This window comes from Anopheles maculipalpis, chromosome X (genome assembly GCF_943734695.1).
Source record: "Anopheles maculipalpis chromosome X, idAnoMacuDA_375_x, whole genome shotgun sequence".
Taxonomy (NCBI): Eukaryota; Metazoa; Arthropoda; class Insecta; order Diptera; family Culicidae; genus Anopheles; species Anopheles maculipalpis.
Window position 1 is genome coordinate 2,854,583 of NC_064870.1, and position 17,979 is coordinate 2,872,561.

A 17,979-nucleotide genomic window follows, 5' to 3' on the forward strand; every position below is an offset into this window, starting at 1 on the left:
CCGCTTTATGCAAACTATCTAACACGCCTTACCTTCTTGCTTCTCGATACCGTTTCGGCAGGGCGTATTTATCTTCAACATCGTGCAATGGACACCGATCAAGTACCTTGGCTACTCGTACCCGTTCTGGGCCCATGCCTTCGGCTGGTTTACCGCACTGTCGTCGATGCTGTGCATCCCCGGATACATGATCTGGCTGTGGAGAAACACCCCTGGCGATCGTGCTAATGTAAGTCGAGCCGAATGAGGCGCTGTTTTGGAAGAAAAGGAAGAGAAAAGAGGATAATAAGTTCCTTTATTTGTGATGCTTTTTTTTAACTCGTCAGAAAATTCGACTGATCGTTCGAATCGAGGACAGCGTAAGCCAGCTTCGGGAGAGAATGCAGGCTGATGCAGAGAAGGGCATGGAACTCTAAGGTGGATGAGTCATACTATCCTTTCTTTCTATTGCTACGTGCGGGATATTGTGCCGGGTGCGCGCAGAACGAGTGCAACGTGTGGAAGAATCGTTGCCACCAAACCAACCAGCTTTCCATCACATCGTTTTCATGTACGCAAAAAAAATAGTGAGTGTCGCGCGACACGCTTCAAATTAAACGAAACACGTATATTAATTAAGACTTTGTAGATTGGAATGTGGGGTACAGTTCCTCACACGCTTCACCTCCCATTACAGTAAACCACACGATTAAAATGCAACAGCGTGTTTAAAAATATTAAAAATAAGTTAGCAATCGGATATATTATATAGTTATTCCAGAAAGTAGGCTTAGAATGACTACTCACCCTGAAGTGGATGATGGTGGTAACATATAACACGACACACGACTTTCTACGCGAATACTCGCCACAATTTTCACACACACACACACACACACACACACACACTCATGATCAAGAATATCAGAAATCGGTCGCAATGACGATTAAAGGCGAATAATTGCTGCATGTTAAGGATGCTGACATATATCATTTCTGGTCGATAGAACATCGCCTGTAGCAGAGTAATGCGAACGAAACGTATGTTTCTTATCCGAGCTTGCTTACCAAACAACCCGCTGCTTTTCCTGCGATGTATGGTCCTAAATAAAGTGTGAATTTAAGTAAAAAGAAAACTATCATTATCAATCCACCGAAGGAGTGGACGTTGCGAAATTGATTTGTCATTCACTTCTGCTCCTTAAAGCGTACAACACAAGTTTCATATATTCTTTTTAAATTTTATTTTCATCTCGTTTCTCGTCACTTGCTTACACGTGATTCGTTTGTTTTTGTTCCTTTTTTTATTATTCTAATCTTTTCACAGTGCCAAAATTATGCACTCCTACACACATTGTACTTGTGGAGGGAGGGACTGGATACGGATGGCTTTTATGCCGTAATTTTAAATAAATTTTTAATAAAAATCGCTTAAAGCTTTCCTTCTGGCAAAAAGAGGGAAAGGGTGGGAAAGGGCAGGTAGGGAACGTAAATAGAGAGAGAGAGAGAGAAGAAACCCATCCCACACTCGTTGTACTAAAGCTCGGCTTATTGGATGTTCAATTCCCTAGTTAAATATACGTATGTACATTCCATTTTTAAACATACTTTTCCTTCCACATTTCTTCGCATAACCGTAAAATAAATTGCCGCACCCGCGTTTCATGCAAATTAATACAATTCAAAGGGATTTGCTATATCTTACGATGGCACTCATTCGCACAAAACTAAGTTACTTTCTGACTTAGTGATGTTGTTTTGTTTTCTTTTTGTTTTATTGCAAACAACCCTCACTGGAAGGTGCTCTTCTGCCAGACTAAAACATAATCCTTATTGCAACCGGCAGAAGGAGACAGAAGCAACGCACTCTACTGTTTTACGCGTATTCGTTCGCTAATTCCTATTTATACAGCCCTACTCGGCAAGGCAATAAATACGTGAGTTGATAGTGTTGCACGACCACGAGTACTTATGTTTTTAAAAATAAAGGTACGCAAAGTTCGCTCTGACAAACCCCCGGGAAAATAGAAACAATCGGGACAGTACATATGTTGCACAGGATTATCGTAAGAGTGTCGTTTGTGTTTGTTTGTATCACGCCAAGGAGGCTTTTCGTCTTGTGAGTACGCTTTGATCGTAACCAGCATACACTTTATGGGAATTTTATTTTAAAAATGTGTTCCCATGCATCAGATCGCATTCGAGATTTTGCTGTGTACCTATGCGTATGCTAACGAGATCGTCACGTGATTTTAGAGTAGTGATGTTGTCAATGTTAACATTTTCGACTTTTAAATGAATACGCGCTTTGATTATATCAGAAATTGCACTATACTGCCTTAGGCAAAATAGCAAATCAAAACAAAAACAAAATATTAATTATAACAAATGAAAATGAAAATAAAAAATTGTATAGTGTTAATTAAATTACATTACACAATTTTTTTAAATACTTTCTTTTTTTGTGTAAGGAAAAATGGCATCTTAAAAATGCAAAGCTAGAGATGTTATAGCAAAAACTTAATTAAGTAGAACCACGTATAATATCATGCATTTTTCTTAAATGAAAAATGGCAACAAATAGGAATAAGTTTTAATAGCATTTTAATTAAACTGTACCTAAATTTTAATTACGCTGCGTTATGAGGATCTTGTTCACAAACAGATGTGCTCGAAATGAGTTGTCTCACTCTATGGGATAAAGTGTTTGCTTTTGTGTATGTTGCGCTCACATGATTGGCATGGAGCGCAACAAAATCAACGTTATTAATGCGAAAAGATTTATTTATGGCAAAATTAAGATCAGTTAAATTTCAGGGGGTCAGTTACATAAGTTAAAGATCAGTAGATCAGTTAAAAACGCAAGTGCTCTAGTTCATTGGCGTTATGGATGCTTCATTTATTACACAAAGCTATACTCGCGCTTCCGATGACAAATTGTTCCACCAAATAACTCCATTCAATATCGGTTTGTTGTGTGTCATTCGTGATTTTAGATCACACAACAATCCAAACCTTTCGAGGTTCCTCAAAAGATATAAAGAAAAGCCGTCAACATGGCAATATGCGGCATATAATGCAGATGCGGTAGCCACTCCAGGATCCAGGAAATTAAAGATTGACATTGATACCCTGTATGACTTTAAATATTCTTTTTATGAAAGGTACATCAGTTCTGCTGACGTACATGATCAGGATGTGGTGTCGGTGATGATTTTTATGTTAATTATCACATTTGGGCGGCGAAATCTGCCGATGCTGTAATCAAAAAATACAATCAGGGAATTAAGGCTGTCACCACATCGTTCATTGGAAATTGGTGCTGTACGGAAATGAGGTCAATACGGCTCATGGACCACTCGAAATAAAAGGTGTTGATCGATGCTATTTCTTCCTCGTACAATCGCTATGCAAGGAGAAAATATCTAGAGCAAGGAGGAACGCTCTCGGTGCATTCCAAATATGGGACATTCTCTTATCTAACTCTGATATTAACTTAAAAGGTCTTCCTTTAAATATTTAAAACCATTCAAGTATCAATGCCGAAAGAAGATACGAACCGGACCAAGTGAATTAGTACTGAAAATTTCATTAATATTTGCGCATGTAGTAAGTATGTGTATGGATGATTCCGAGTGTCAACTTATGGATATAGATAAATTCACTGAAATGTTAGAAATATTTCCATCATTGTATCATTGGGATGAGCTTATTAGCATATGCCCGACGTAAACATATTAACATGCTTGCTGGATCAACACCCTTTTCTATTGATTTTAAATCAATAATACACTTTATGAAGGATTGTGAGGATGTAAATTATTCTGATATGTTGGAGAGCTTGATGTATAGCTTGTAAGATAAATATGCATTTGTCGGATCGGGAAAATTGCATTAGCAGGTATATATGTTCCATCAGTTGGAAGACATCGTTGCTGTTATTTCTGTACGGAATTGTACAGCGATGATAAGAGTTTGTCGTGCTTTTGAACCATTTCGAAGATCGGATTCGATGACGTTAGGGACCTTAGAGGTCGTTAGCCCAAGAAGCAGAAGAAGAAGAATGGGCACGGACGAAATGCAATGTTTTATCGATGAGTTAGATAGGGCGTGGTAAATAATGTGAAGGAGATCAAACCGAAGATATGACAGGGGGAGGAACCCTTGCTGTGTATGTTTGTGTATGTCCCGCTTTTAGTCCGATGATATTCAGTCTCATTTGAACGCTGGGCAGGGATACTCTCTGGTTGCGATTACCACTGTCGGGAGGCATCGAAACGGAAACGCTTCGATGGGCTGATGTCCGTCTCTGCGGTAGCAGTGCTTGTCGTGCGGGTGGTCGGCACTATCGGTTCCTTCTTCTCCTGTTGCGACGACGCCGCAGCGGATGCTGCATTATTGCCATTGTGATCAAGCGATGTATCGCCAATCGAATCTTCCACCTCCATGCTGTGCGGAAGGAGCGAATGCGAGTAAGTACACGATTTTCAACTGTAACTGTCAATTTAAATGTTGCCGTTCTATACACTTACGCTGTTGCTGAGTGGGATTTTGTGTAGCGTACTGCTGGCTTGAAACCTTTGGACGAACCTGGCTGGGGTACGGATTTCAACATATCCGAACATCTAGCCCTACCGCCAAAACCTCGGCGTCTTCTGAAATGATAAGCCGTAAAAAAATTGGACGTGATCACGTGATTTGTGTACGCGCCATGTGGTGCAATTATACTAACTCTAGTATCCACTTCAGGTTTAGCCGCACTCCGAAGAGTACCCGCTGGTCGGTGTTGCTCTCGCGCATTCCCATCACGGTGGTCTTAATATGGCGCCTCGGAGGACTGCTCAATACCGGCAAAGTTGTTGCCGTTTTGATCAATCCGAGCAGATACGCTGGATGTGGATGCGCCCTATTCAGTTTTTCGTAGGATGGGAAAAACAAAACAGAAAATGGTCAATGGTTTCGATGGTCAATCAAAACTACAAAATCAATCACTCTTACTCAGCCAAAATCATTGTATCGAAGCAGACACGAATCTTTAGACGGTTCCTTTCGTTCAGCAGCCACGTCAGCTTGGCAGGTATGGAATTCTCCGTCAGCTTTCTATGGTGTGCGATACGGGACGAAAGCATGTAGCAGAAAAGGAAGAGATAAGTTAGGGATTTATACTAGCAGCAAACAGCATAAAGGAGTACTTACAGTGCAGTTGGTTGTTGTGTGACAGGTACCTAGAAAAAAAGGCAAAACCAAGAAGAGAAAAAAAAGACAAAAATAATTAATTTCTTCTCAATCATGGTGCATGGCTTCTGCTTCACACACCGGATGCATTACCTTGTTTGGTTCTTTTCGCATTAGTGCAGTACGCAGATAGCCATTGAGAACGTTGATGTTTTGTGCATCAGCCGCACTACGATCGATACTGAAGAGCCATAAGACAAAAGATATAGAATAGTAACAGATATAACATTACATCCAGCAGTATTACACGGCAAAGAAGTTACCTCAGCACATCCGTCATATCAAGCGAGATAGCGAACGAGATAGATTCCTTCTCGTAATCGCTTCCCGGTTTGAAAAGCACCACAACTTCGCTGGTTTTCATTTTTTTCATCGCAGGCAACAATGTACGGGGCAGAAGAGTTCTGTAAGGGTTAAGGGACGGTTATGCGATCAGTACTTGGGCTGGGCATGTTTTGCACTTGCTACTTACTGGACAATTAGATTACAGTCGAGCGAGAATTCGTACACAATCTCCTTACCCTGGTTAACCTGAGTGGTGACGATCGCAACGAACGTGTGGGATCTTTGAATGTGTCCAAATGAGTGCAATGAATGCGTTTTACAATTTGTAAATTAGAAAAAAAAGTGGTAAAAGAAAAACAACATTAGCAGCAGTAAGGACGTTCAGAGCCTACCCCCGCCAGTCGGAGAACATCAAACTGAACAGAGAGAGACAGACAGAGGAACCCCGGAGATTTGGCTGACGTGATGTGTCTATTTCGTGAACGAACACTGAAATCAAATGGAGCAAGTAGCTCTCATAATTGGAACGGTTTCTTTACATTGTCTAACTAACTGTCTTTACCACAAGAATTCACGAATTCGACTTGATTTTTCTAATACTTGTTCAATTTGGCAAATCCCTATCTAAACAGACCAACAAGTTCATACAAAGAACATTTCTAGCTACGAAACTAAAGTTAAGATTTACACACACACAGGACGACAGACAGAGAGAGATAGAGAGAGCGAGAGGTCTGTTGTAAACATATCATCTCATGCAATCATAGGATGTTCGTCAAGTATTTAATTTAACTCCCGAATCTACAACACTTTCTTCCATCCTTCCATTCCTTGTTTAGCGGGAACCTCTTTTTTACAGTGTGTTTAAAGTATGCTCCACCCTAGAAACACCACCATTTTTTTTATAGACTTCGCTTCTGGAGTCCTTTCGTTGGCGGTATCACATTCCCTCCTGCTAGTTTCTTTCTCTCGGCGGCTACTGTTCTGCCATGCATTCTGTTTCTTCGCTTCCTAATTGATTTACAAAAACAAAAAAAAAAAAAAACGGGAGAAAGGAGAGAATTGGTGGTGGGGAAGATTTGGTAGGAACTGCAGGGTGTGAATAAATTTAACTTGAGTTTGATACCCCCTAAAGCTTGGTACCATTTTGGGTCAACTTTAGCTATATTAATAAGGCCCAGTTAGTAAAAGTTTACCACACACACACACACACACACACACAAACACACACCAAACTCCAACATGTAGTTTAGGACTCCTTCTCAACTGAGGTTAAGGTTAATTGATCCTAGATAGGGATAGGAATTGGAAAATCTCTTCGCCCTTTAAAAAACAGGTTCGATTACTACTCTATCTATGAGCGCCGTAGTTGTAGCAGGTCGTTCGGTTAGTATAGATAGAAAGGTAAGCCATCGTAATAGCAACGCAAGCTCAATTGTCCAACATGTCAATATAAACAATGCATCGCGTATGTGTTGTTAAGAACCAGCATGTCGAGCAACCCTTTACCACAAAACGTGCTACTTACGGCAGTGAGATCGAAGCATCTTCGGAATGATTCTTCTTCAGCGTGTCTTTCCTTGTCATGGTGGCACTAGAGCTGGACACCGCTAACTCAGCGCTGTCTCCTTTATTCGCATCGAGAGCAGCAAATAATGCCGACACAACTGGACGTGCTGAGTTATCAGCCTGGGAAGACGTAATGGTTGCCGGTGGTGTAGTCATTTTGGTGTTGTTGATCCTTGAAATGAGAGAAAAAAAAGTCAGATCAGCATTCAGAGATCTCTGACCGCAAAATACAGAGAACTCCGAACGCAAGAACAACTAGACAGTCAGATAGCATTTGAAGGGTTTGGTTTGGATACTTGCTTTTGCTGGCTGGCATCGGTTGGCACATGTTGTCGTCTGGCGGCTTTGATTGAGTTCAGCTGATCACCCTGCGAGGCACTGCAGTTCACGGGAAAAAAGGCATAATAGGTAAATGATTTATACTAAGCTAATATGTCGGCCAAATCATTCGTTAAAACTCCTAACTATTACTTCATAAAATAAGTTGCTCTTATTTTTTAAAAGCTCGACAATGCAAATCAGTAGAACAGAGCACAGAGGTCATGCTTACGTTGGTATCGAGGCGTTGCGCTGGTTTCGCAGAACCGCGGAAGGTGTAGCATTTGCTTCCGGCCGAGTGGTGACCGTTTTTTTGCGATTGACGAGCGTGCTGTGAACATTACCGAAAGTAAGAGACAAAAATTTAGAACCGTTTTGCTATCGATACGAAGCCTTGATAGACACGCGATGTGACTCACTCTTGCAGTGATGTACGCTGCTGCGGTGTTCCACCCAACGGGGTAATATAACCTCGGCCACGGCGAACGGTGGTGGCCATGCTGGTGGCGGTGCTCACAACAGTACGTCCACTGCTAAATCTGGTCCAACGCGTGTGGCGGGTTGTTACCTTGGCAACCTTTTTCATACGGATCAGCTTACAGTGGACAATGTTGTTGTTGGCGAGTGATGCACTGTCCACACGATCGCCCCCTTCCTGGTCATCCTCATCGTTCAGCCGCATCGTGTCTACGCGCTGCGAGATACGCTGAACGTTTTCTGAGTCGAGCTCACGTGTAGTTCCGGTAGCAGTTGACTGCGCGATCGGCGTTTGGGACGCATTCTGTGCGTTCTCGTGCTTTACCATGCTGTACACCCCATACTCATGCCTTTCCGGCGGTATATAGACATGGTGCCGCTGCTGACGAAAGATCTCCCCTTCCTGCAGCAGCTGACTCTGTTTGCTGATCAGCCAGGTTTGCTGCTGCCCAATGACGGATCCGGGACGGCAAACGCGTAGCCAGGCGATCGATTCCATCGCAGTAAACTGATAGTGCTTCATCAGATACGCAGCGATCAGTGTGCCCGTGCGGCCGAGACCGGCCTTGCAGTGGACCGCCACAGCACCGCGGGAGTTTTCTACGATTTTCAAAAACTGCTTCGCCAACCGTTCGCTTGGTGAAGTGCCGTCCGAGAAGTACAAATCATGGTGCTGGATGCCATGACGCATGAAGGCGTGCGAATCGTACCGTGGAGAATTTAGCCGCACCACCGTGGTGACATTGTTGGCAAGGAAGTAGTCAATATACTCCTCCGGTCCCAACATGATCGAATCGCTGGTCCGCTCGGTACGCGAGTTGGGCCCACAAAAAGCCAACAGTTTGCCTGGCACGATCCAGTTAAAGTCGCCGTTCTCGACACACTCGTAGTGCTCGTAATCGATCAGGTTAAAATCATTAAAGTTGAAGAAATTACGCTGTACCGCCTTGCGTATACCTCCGAAGCAATCCTTCAACGACAGAAAGGTAAGATCATTCAGCGACGCGTCGCAGAACTTTGCCCCATTCGCTTGCTTCAGGATTGGGCCGAGCATTTTCATCAAGGCCGGCACGCCGAACTGGTGATAGATGATGCAAAAGCTTCCGATGAGGTACGCGGCGTTCAAGATCTTTTTCGGGTCTTTGCGGGTATAGTAAACAAAGGTTTTTTCCTCATGCGCCTCATCCTGGAGCGCGCTGTTGAGAATGTTACAGAATCGATACAACTTCGCCAAATTCAACGGTCCAAAGTCCTGGTAAAAGTTAGCATACACCAGCTGCTCGTCGGTCGTAAAGTAAAAGAAGGCAGAATTTGGCTCATTTGTTGGTTTCTTCGTCATAATGGCCATTTGGATACGGCCTGGAAAGAGAAGGGGAGAAGAAAAAAAATGGACACAGCAATTACGATACCTTCGCCGCTTCGGAGTACCTTCGCCGCCATTACTTACCGGGTAGGATGGGTACCGACTCTAACAGGGAGTTATTTTCGGTCTCACACATCTCATCATCGCTGGAGGCGCTATGCAACGGTGCAATGTTTTGATTGTTCCGAGCCATCGCTTCCTGGCATGGATTTTGATGCTTGTGATTGTTGAAGGATTGGTATGGTTTGATTGATTGTAAGTATTCGCGGACGCAGCTGGAAAGGAGTAAAGTAAGCGTAAGGCAACACGAATCTAATCGATGTTTTGTTGGATCTGATTGACCTAATAAGTTTGTGGGTCGGCGAGAGGGGCCCACTCATAACCCCAAAATCATTGCGCTTTAAGGGTCTTCGGAAAAGAGGTACTTATTCACCGGCTGAACCAAGTGTTTGTTGTTTGTAATGGCCATTTGTGTCAAAGTCAACATCTGCGAAGTTGGTCGATTACTAGGATCGGTTCACAATATCGTAGCATCAACAATGTCTAGCAGCATTATTTTAGGAACAGAACTACTGAAAAAACGCGGAACGTTTTGCAGCTCTCAGCAACCCTGGTGAACACTTCCACTATCGTCACATGCCGGTTGCTGAGACAGAAGAGACATCCAAACACTCTGTACCAAACAGCACGGCCAAGCATGTAAGTTGAAAAAAGCAACCAACAGAACACCTACTCACATATTGACAATTACACCACCGAGTTAGACAACCCTTTTAAGGCAGGCGCTTTCGTAGGTTGTGGTTCTATCGCGTCTGCTTAAAAAAACCACGCGTGAACACAAGCTTTTTTCAACTGCAACAAATGCCTACTGCGGTTTGGTCACCCTTCCTACGCAGCGAACAGTAGGGGAGGGGAAAAATGCAAACAAAAAAACGACGCCATGACAGCCTACTAGACTAGTTGTTAAATGGCGTTTGGAATATTTCGAGCGGAAGCACGAAAACGGGTGACATATTTCATCCCCTAAACGTTCCCCGTTTTGTTAAGTTATACTCGCACTTTCTCAGCTCTTTATTCAATAGAAACGAAACGGAGCTTAGAATTCCGGCACCGTTTATCCAGCCCCGCATTCCTGCACACACACACACACCTACATAAACACAGAGTTGAACACTTTCGTTACAAACTTCCCGTGTAATGAGACATCTGGTTGTAACGAAGCTATCGGCAGAAGGAACCTACTACGAACTACGAACGGAACCAACTAATTTGATGCAAAATCCCTCAAAAACTAATGATTTGTATGACGATAAATCGCGTATATGGTCAGAATCCGTACCGATTCCCCGAACGCCGAATCAAATGTCGGCCTCTGATTCCTGATCCTGTTTTTACGAGTTTTTTCGCACATTCAACACCCAATTTGCCAACAGCCCACCCGAACAGCGACTTGAAATGCTGGCTTGGCCCAAAAATTAAGAGAAACTGAATTTTGTATATCTTACCTGATGCAGAAGTTGGAAGTAAAATGAACTCGATCGACGCGCAAAAACGATACAGAGAGAGGTTGATTTGAACGCGTTCGGTTCGCTGGAAAACTTCTTCACGAATGTCAGGCAGCTAGTGCCCGGATAAACCGGCTGCACGTACCATCCGTGCGAAAGCCCTTGATGTAGCTGTCATGCAATTGGCTTGCCCTGTCCGTTACAACAGGGTGCATTGCGCTCATATTAAAATTCGGAAAGAATTTTGCTGGATACGATAATAATTGTTTGGAAGCGAGTTCAAATCAGCGCTTTGTCTAGTTCTTTTACGAAGGGTTATCCAACTTTTTTTTTGTATGAAAAGTATCTCTTGTAACGTCTTTCGTTCTGTTATATGCCTATACGTTGACACGCACAAACCAGCATAAGCAATTACAAACACTGGATTGTCTTCAAACTACATAGGGCATGTTATGTGGCATTGTTCCTATTATTCTTACCTTGTTTTTTTAATTTGCTTCATTTGATTAGGCTTTATTTTACGCTTTACATAACATTGCTTCGAAAAACGGTTAAAATTTGAATACCTTTTTGAATTTGAAATTCACGTGTTTGAAAGTTGCCCTTTAGGAGTGTTGGTGTGAAGGTTGCTGTTCCTTTACGACAAAACAAACTGCTGTCAAAACACTGCCTATTTCGCAGAGATACGAAATAACATTAATATACATTTATGTAAGCTCCAGCTCGCGGTGCAATAAATCGGTGCTAATTTTTGACCAATTTTCTAACATTTCGCGATCCGTTTCCGATTGGTTTTGTGCTTGTTTGTTGCAGCAAATCAACCAGTAACAACGCTCAACCGTGCACACAAGCATGCCACAGGTAGCGGCCGCATCCGGTCCGTCGGACCTTCCCGCGGAGGAGCTTGATTGGATACAGATGCGGAAAGACTTTGCCGGCGTACATGCGGAAACCACCAAAGAGAAAATGATACGCAAGGTGAACGAAAATCCGCTCGTCCCGATCGGGTGTGCCGCCACGCTAACGGCGCTCGGGTTTGGGCTGTGGAATTTCCGCCAGGGCCGGTCGCAGATGTCGCAGTACATGATGCGCGCCCGCATACTGGCCCAAGGCTTTACCGTGCTCGCACTAATTATCGGCGTGGGCATGACGTACGGTACGAAGGAACCGCCCAAGAAGTAGTAGTGGAAGAACACGAAAAAAACGACACTCGATTGCTACGGCACGTAGGCTGCGGATACTGTTCACCTTTATTATTTTGGAATATTTGAAAATAGATGGGAAATGTTTGCATTTGCACCCCCTTAAAAGCTTAAAACAAGCTATCCTAAACAATTAAACTGTACTGAGTCTTTCTTCCATCACTTCGTCGTAGGTGTCGATGGTCGTTCCAGCCGGCAACGGCCCAAAACCATCACCGTCCGTCGGTTTTAACCACACTAGCCCATCCGCTCCCATGCGCATACATTCGAAATGCAGTATCAGCAGCGGATTGGTCCACACACGTGCCTCCACGTCCAGGCACATGTGCAGATTCTGGCGTGGCGTGTAGATATCGAACAGTTTCAGGCAAAGGTTTGCGTTCAGCGGTATATACGGTACGGGCACGGGCAGGCAGAAGGGTGGTGGATTTTTGGCTGATACCGAATTTCGATAGATAGACGATTCGTCCATGAACACCTCCAGATCGATCGCAAAATCGTACGGCACGTAGGTGAACGAGCTGCAAACTGCAACAGAAAATTCAAGCAACGGTGCACTTACGAGCCGAAAGATCTACCTCACACCTTTAACACCTTACTTACACGTTCGATCGAAGTTTAACCGCTCCATACGTATGCCAAGGCAGCACGTGCAAACAAGCGTCTCGCACTCGCAGCGATTATCGTGTATCGCCAATTTGGGCTGATTCGTTGGAAACGGGCGCAACGAAATGGTAGGATATTTGAAGATACGGTTCGTCCGTACGTCGTAAAACTCGATATCAATACGGCGGCTTTCGTTCGCTGCGCTGGCAGACAATTTTAATGCTACAAACAGCACGGCGGTGCAAATCAACCCGAATCGCTCCATTCTCGAACGCGCACAGTAAAACTTCAACGCATGCTGGAATCGAAAGAGTAAAAACCGTTTTGTACGGTGTGTGTTTTTGCACTTCTCTGAGTGGCTTCTACCAGGGTGTGTGTTTTTTTTCTCGTTTTTGATAATTTATTCATGGAATCATTGAATAATTGAATTTCATATTAGGTTGAACTCGTATGGCAAACAACCGATGGGTTGGTAAAACAAACCGGTAATATGTGTCTTTTTTTAGACGCGTTTTGAGTTGTGATGAATAGATAAGAAAGCATGTAGAACAAACCGAAACAAAAAAAAAAACGGTTTTTTGAATCTCATTAAGTGGATAATATATTGAGAATTAAGACAAAAAACGAGATCCAAGCTACGTAACGTTCGGCTTTGCTGTTCGTTTCGAGGAGGACCTTGGCTATCCAGAAAATACCGTCGTATATTAGCAAAAACAAACCTTGCTGTCTCAGTACTGAATGAACTAAAGGGCAGCATGATTTAGGCAGCACCTGCGAAAGATGCACGTGGATGCTGCATGTTTAGAGTTGAGGGAGATGATTAAACAGAATCAACTTGCTATCCTTTCATATCGTCATGTGTATAAAAAATGTATTGAAAAAAATTGCACAGCCGGATTTGGCAAGAGCCTGCATATCAACTGGCCATTTTAAAAATGTTTCGGTAAAATGCGTCCAACTCCCATATGGTTGAAATGTTTCATAATAGGCCATGAGACGGGAAAATGTTCAAGCAAATTTCCCTGAATATTGATTGCCAACACACTTTACATACGTTTACAAATGTTGCACAGAACTGCTTAATTTAATGTTTTATTGATTTTTACTCCTTACTTATTACCTTGTACACTCTCATCAAAAGCGATTTGAAAGTAAGAAAAGAAAACACTCACGATAACCTTGAAATTCTCATTGCGAAATTTTTTACCGCCCGCATCCCATATATAACTTGACGGCATTAATTTAAAATATAATTTTCATTAATTTTTAAATCCAGTAGCGTTTAGTAAAATTAAATAAAAAAAATCTTTCTCTATTTGCTCACTGTACTTTGCGAACCGATTTTCGTTAGTTGGGGGAAAACCAAACAGCGCCGCACTGGAGATGCAATCCGCTCCGGAACGTATGCTCCGGGCACCGGACCGAAACGTCGTACTTGTACTCCAGGAATCTCAAGATGGCGATCGGCTGTGACGGGCAACAAAACGGTGCGTGTGTGTAGCTCGTCGTCTGTGTATTCCTTGCACTGTTCGGAGACGGTACCGAATGTGTCCCAGTGCGTCGCGTGCATACGTGAACGAAAACGACAAAGGAAAAGCATGTAAGCATTTAAAAATCCGTGTCGCACGAAATTCACGTCCCGTGTGACAAGCTAACTGTTCGTCGAGTGGTTGATGGTGATGGTGGTGGTGTGAAAGAATCGTGTGCAGAGTAGTTTGGTGTGTTCGCTGCTGTCTACAATCGTTGTGTTCATGTGTGTTTGTGTGTGTATGTGGGTTTGTGCGAGTCCCTAAAGCTTGTGTCGTTTTTTAATCCCTTTTTTTCGCTCTCTCTCTTCCTCTCTCTCTCTCTCGGACGCTCAGTCTATCTGTGTATGTATGTGTGTTTTTGTCCCTTTTTTCACCAAGTTCACCTATCCTCCCCAAACGGTGTGGTGGGGCTCGTGCGACTTTTTCGCAGACAAAATGGACTGAATTTTTGGTGTGTTTTCGGGGACGTACACCATTGCTGCTGGAGCACTTTCCCTACACACCTTTATACACCATTGCGCAAACGTTGCACTCGGCAAATGTATCCTGTTTTTTCCAATTTTACCAACAATTCTTAAAACCACGGAAAGGCTGTTACTGCAGAAGCATAGAAGCAGCACGGTTCCGTAAAGCACATTCCGGGTTCAAGAGCTTTATTACAAATGCCTGTTTTATTTTCTTTTTAGTTCTTCTAAAATATCAAAGCAAAACGGGTGCGTCCGGTCAAAGCGAACGCAGTCTGCTTTGCACGCAGTGGTGCAGTCAAACAGCACGAGAAAAGGGCTGGAATTGATCCCCCGATATTTGGGAAGGGTGGCAGAGATGCTGGGAAGGAAGAAGTGTGAATTTCGGAACATATCCCCGCCTTCGGATGGCGGGAGGAGAGGAGGTTTAATTCTTTCACCTGGAGGGCCGCCGCCACACTGGTTTAACTTTCCTTTCTGTGGAGCAAAAGCGAAGCGATCGAAGAATTGCGGCACGCGGGACAGAGCCAGCGTGAGCGGGACGGATAGGACATTTAAAGACGCGAGCGAGAGATGAAACGCAAATGGTCTACCGCCGCGGGTCTGTGTGTGTGGGGGAGTGTATGTGTGCAATGTGGAAATTGCAGAAGAATTTTTTTATTTGGGAACTATTATTGCCATATTTTTTGTTTGTTTGCTGGCAATTTCCTATTTGGAGTCATATTTTTTGAAATCTGTGCTCGCGAGATCTCTATGCTTTCAAAAAAAAAAATCTTTTATGCAACGTTAGTTTCGCTAAATTGTTTCAAACGAAGAGGGTGCAAAGATCCGTCCAAACTTCAAACACACATACTGGTTTCCCTCTCCCGCATATATACACATTTTGCACATCGCGCCGTCCGTTGAAGCTTTGTGTTCCCCTTTTTTCGCTCTCGAAAACCATCGAAAATGGCTTTGATCGATCCGATGTACGGTACGAAATCATTGTTTGGATAGTTCCAACCCATTATTCGACCTTTCTTTGCGTATGCACGTGTGTGTCTGAGTGGGGAAATGCTTATTTTGGCCCTATAGTCCCTTTTTAAAATCAAAGTGCATCGAAAACTCCCATCCGTCACTATCTTCCCGTCCTTTTTTTTTACTGCCTGCCGAACTCTTCACCTGCCTCGAAGGAATGCGCCACACATACACACGCACACCCCATTCCCGTTCTGCAAGGGGGTTGTAATGCATGTGTGTGTGTGCGGTGGGCGCTTATTGATATGATGGGAAATTATAGTGTAGAATCGATGAATGAGCAAAGTTTATTCCTGCCCTATCCTGATGCGGTGGTGATTATCTGAGGTGGTAAAGCATATAAAATTTGAACAAAACAATAAAATGATCGCATTGTAATTGTCCTGGTAGGGGGGGGGGGGGGGGGGGGTGAATCTCCTCCAGGGGTGGTGATAATCATGGTCAAGCAGCGGCATCAAAGCTTTTCGAGAGACATCATCAAAATTCTGGTCACTCCCCCATCTCATTCACTCACGTTGGTGTTCCTCCACCTGCCCTTGTCACACGCTATGTCTGTGTGTGCATGTATCTTAAGTACTTCTGGGAATGACTGCAATTGTCGGCTCCTGTCTCTCCGGTGTCCCTTTTTCTTTCAAAGATTCTACCAAATCGATGTACCAACGACAAGAAATGTTTTCTTTTAGCTTTTTTGTGAGTTTGTGTGTTAATTACTTTCCTTTTGGAAGTCCCCCCCCCCCCCCCCCTCCCCACTCTGGGCTTACATACCAGAGACACACAAATTTGGGTTCCAAACCGAATAAAAAAAAAAAAACACCTGAAGAAAGATGCAGCCATTCTTTCTTTTTCGGTAGCTCCGTCTCGGTCAAGCATGTATGTGCGCTTGTGTGTGTGTGTGTGTGTTATGTCGCGGTGTATGCTCACCTTCTTTCCTTTTATGTCTCACAATCGTGCATGAGCATGAGCAGTTTCTTTCTTGCAATTCCGCGCGCATATACACACACACACACACACACACACACACACACACACACACACAAGCAAACTGAGGGAGGTATGTTGTATCAGTAGCATAAGCATAGAAAACGTACGCGTGTGTGAAAAGGGAAGCAGAATTTTTGGAAATTTGGTACGATTTCTGGATGCTGGACAAACACACACACACACGTTCTCGTCTGACGAGACGAGATTCAATTTCCATTAGATTCCCTTCCCCTCCCCGCTTCTCCACAGGTATACCTTGTGACGGACGGTGTCTGTATGTGTGTGGGTGGGTGGGTGGCTTTGTGTGTATGTGTGCTCTTACGTTCTGTGCTGTTTTTTTAATGTTGTTGCCTACTATTACCTTCTTGTCCCTGAACTTTCATCTTCTGAGAAGAATGGGATGTCTTCAGCGTGCTTAATCTTCTCCGGCAAGCGTGTATGTGTGTGTGTGTGGTTCGGTGAACATAGAATGCTCATGAAGTAGGAATTTTTCGGATTTGATTTTTCCGTTGCTTGATCGCTTCGTAGTTCCAGCTATCCCGGTGTGTCACATCCCGCGAATCCATTCAACAGTTAAATTATTTAAAAAAAATATATAACAAAATGAAAATAAAACATTGTATGATTGTTTGAAAGCAGTGTACCTTTACTAATAGTTGAATATCATTTTCTTTCGTTTCAAAATCCCCGGTTCCGGCAATTCACAAAATCCAAAGGAAGTTATATGAAGCGCTGCGGCGATGATATTTGCCACCCGACGAAGCTAAGCAGCGCCACAGCAGTTGAAGGATAAAATAGTGGATAAAATATTGTACCACCTGTGTGAGCATAATTGTGATCCTTTGCAGAAGGAGAAGCGAGGGCAGTATAAACGTGCCACCCGGTTAGCCTTCCAGAGAAAAGAAAACGCTTATCGGGAAGCACCTGGTTGGCCAGACGGCGGGTGGGTGTACCGGTGGGAGGCGCGTGCGCATACCTAACCGCCGCCCTACACATTCACATGCAAGTTGAGGGTGTATTTGTGTGAATGTGTGTGTGTGTGCTTGTTCACAATCAAACTACGTCCACGATCAATCGAATCAGCCTGCTGTCAGTCGATCAACAACCGTGTTTGGGGCTTCGTGCGGGCACACATTACCACCGGTCCGGAATTGTGTTTGTGTGTGTGTGTGTGTGTGTGTGTGATTGTGCTCATGTACGTGTGACCACAAGATGCGTTTGTAGGGTTGGTTGCCTTACGTACACGTTCGATTCGGTTTCTTGCGTGCGTGTCGTGTGCCGCCAGGGTTTAGGTGTGTGGTGTTCGATTACAGCAGCAGCAGCAGCCCTGCTTTCCTGTGTGACGATGGCCACCCGGGAAGTGGTCACGGCGCGGTAAGGCAAGGCGAGCAGGCGAGAAGGAAAGGCGCTCTCTCGGCTTGAATCATGGCACCGGCATCAACAGCATCG

General features: G+C 43.8%; 6 protein-coding genes across 6 annotated transcripts in view; 3 read left to right on the forward strand and 3 right to left on the reverse strand.

The window, feature by feature from the left end:
• LOC126556132 (fasciclin-1) overlaps positions 1 to 17,979 on the reverse strand; it is a 353,811-nt gene that overhangs the window by 180,384 nt on the left and 155,448 nt on the right. The gene's annotated exons all lie outside the window — the stretch shown is intronic.
• The window catches only part of LOC126558010 (26S proteasome regulatory subunit 6A-B), a 309,006-nt gene that overhangs the window by 100,806 nt on the left and 190,221 nt on the right, over positions 1 to 17,979 (forward strand). The window lies entirely within an intron of this gene.
• On the forward strand, positions 56 to 420 carry LOC126557684 (sodium- and chloride-dependent GABA transporter 1-like; the record flags this gene model as incomplete). Its single annotated transcript, XM_050213582.1, has 2 exons — positions 56 to 229; positions 327 to 420. Coding segments are annotated over 2 exons (264 nt in total), but the record flags the coding sequence as incomplete, so codon positions are not given.
• Positions 4,233 to 9,446, reverse strand: LOC126555994 (dual specificity protein phosphatase CDC14A-like). Its single transcript, XM_050211152.1, has 12 exons — positions 9,311 to 9,446; positions 7,806 to 9,222; positions 7,619 to 7,717; positions 7,369 to 7,446; positions 7,028 to 7,240; positions 5,687 to 5,779; positions 5,478 to 5,618; positions 5,276 to 5,395; positions 4,978 to 5,079; positions 4,712 to 4,885; positions 4,512 to 4,634; positions 4,233 to 4,428 (listed from the first exon to the last, which is right to left on the reverse strand). The coding sequence occupies exons 1-12, from the start codon at positions 9,417 to 9,419 to the stop codon at positions 4,233 to 4,235; spliced, it is 2,865 nt and encodes a 954-aa protein (XP_050067109.1). The 5' UTR covers positions 9,420 to 9,446.
• Positions 11,579 to 11,913, forward strand: LOC126561505 (HIG1 domain family member 2A, mitochondrial). Its single transcript, XM_050217701.1, has one exon. The coding sequence runs from the start codon at positions 11,584 to 11,586 to the stop codon at positions 11,911 to 11,913; it is 330 nt and encodes a 109-aa protein (XP_050073658.1). The 5' UTR covers positions 11,579 to 11,583.
• LOC126562395 (uncharacterized) lies at positions 12,067 to 12,804 on the reverse strand. Its single transcript, XM_050218902.1, has 2 exons — positions 12,537 to 12,804; positions 12,067 to 12,461 (listed from the first exon to the last, which is right to left on the reverse strand). The coding sequence occupies exons 1-2, from the start codon at positions 12,802 to 12,804 to the stop codon at positions 12,067 to 12,069; spliced, it is 663 nt and encodes a 220-aa protein (XP_050074859.1).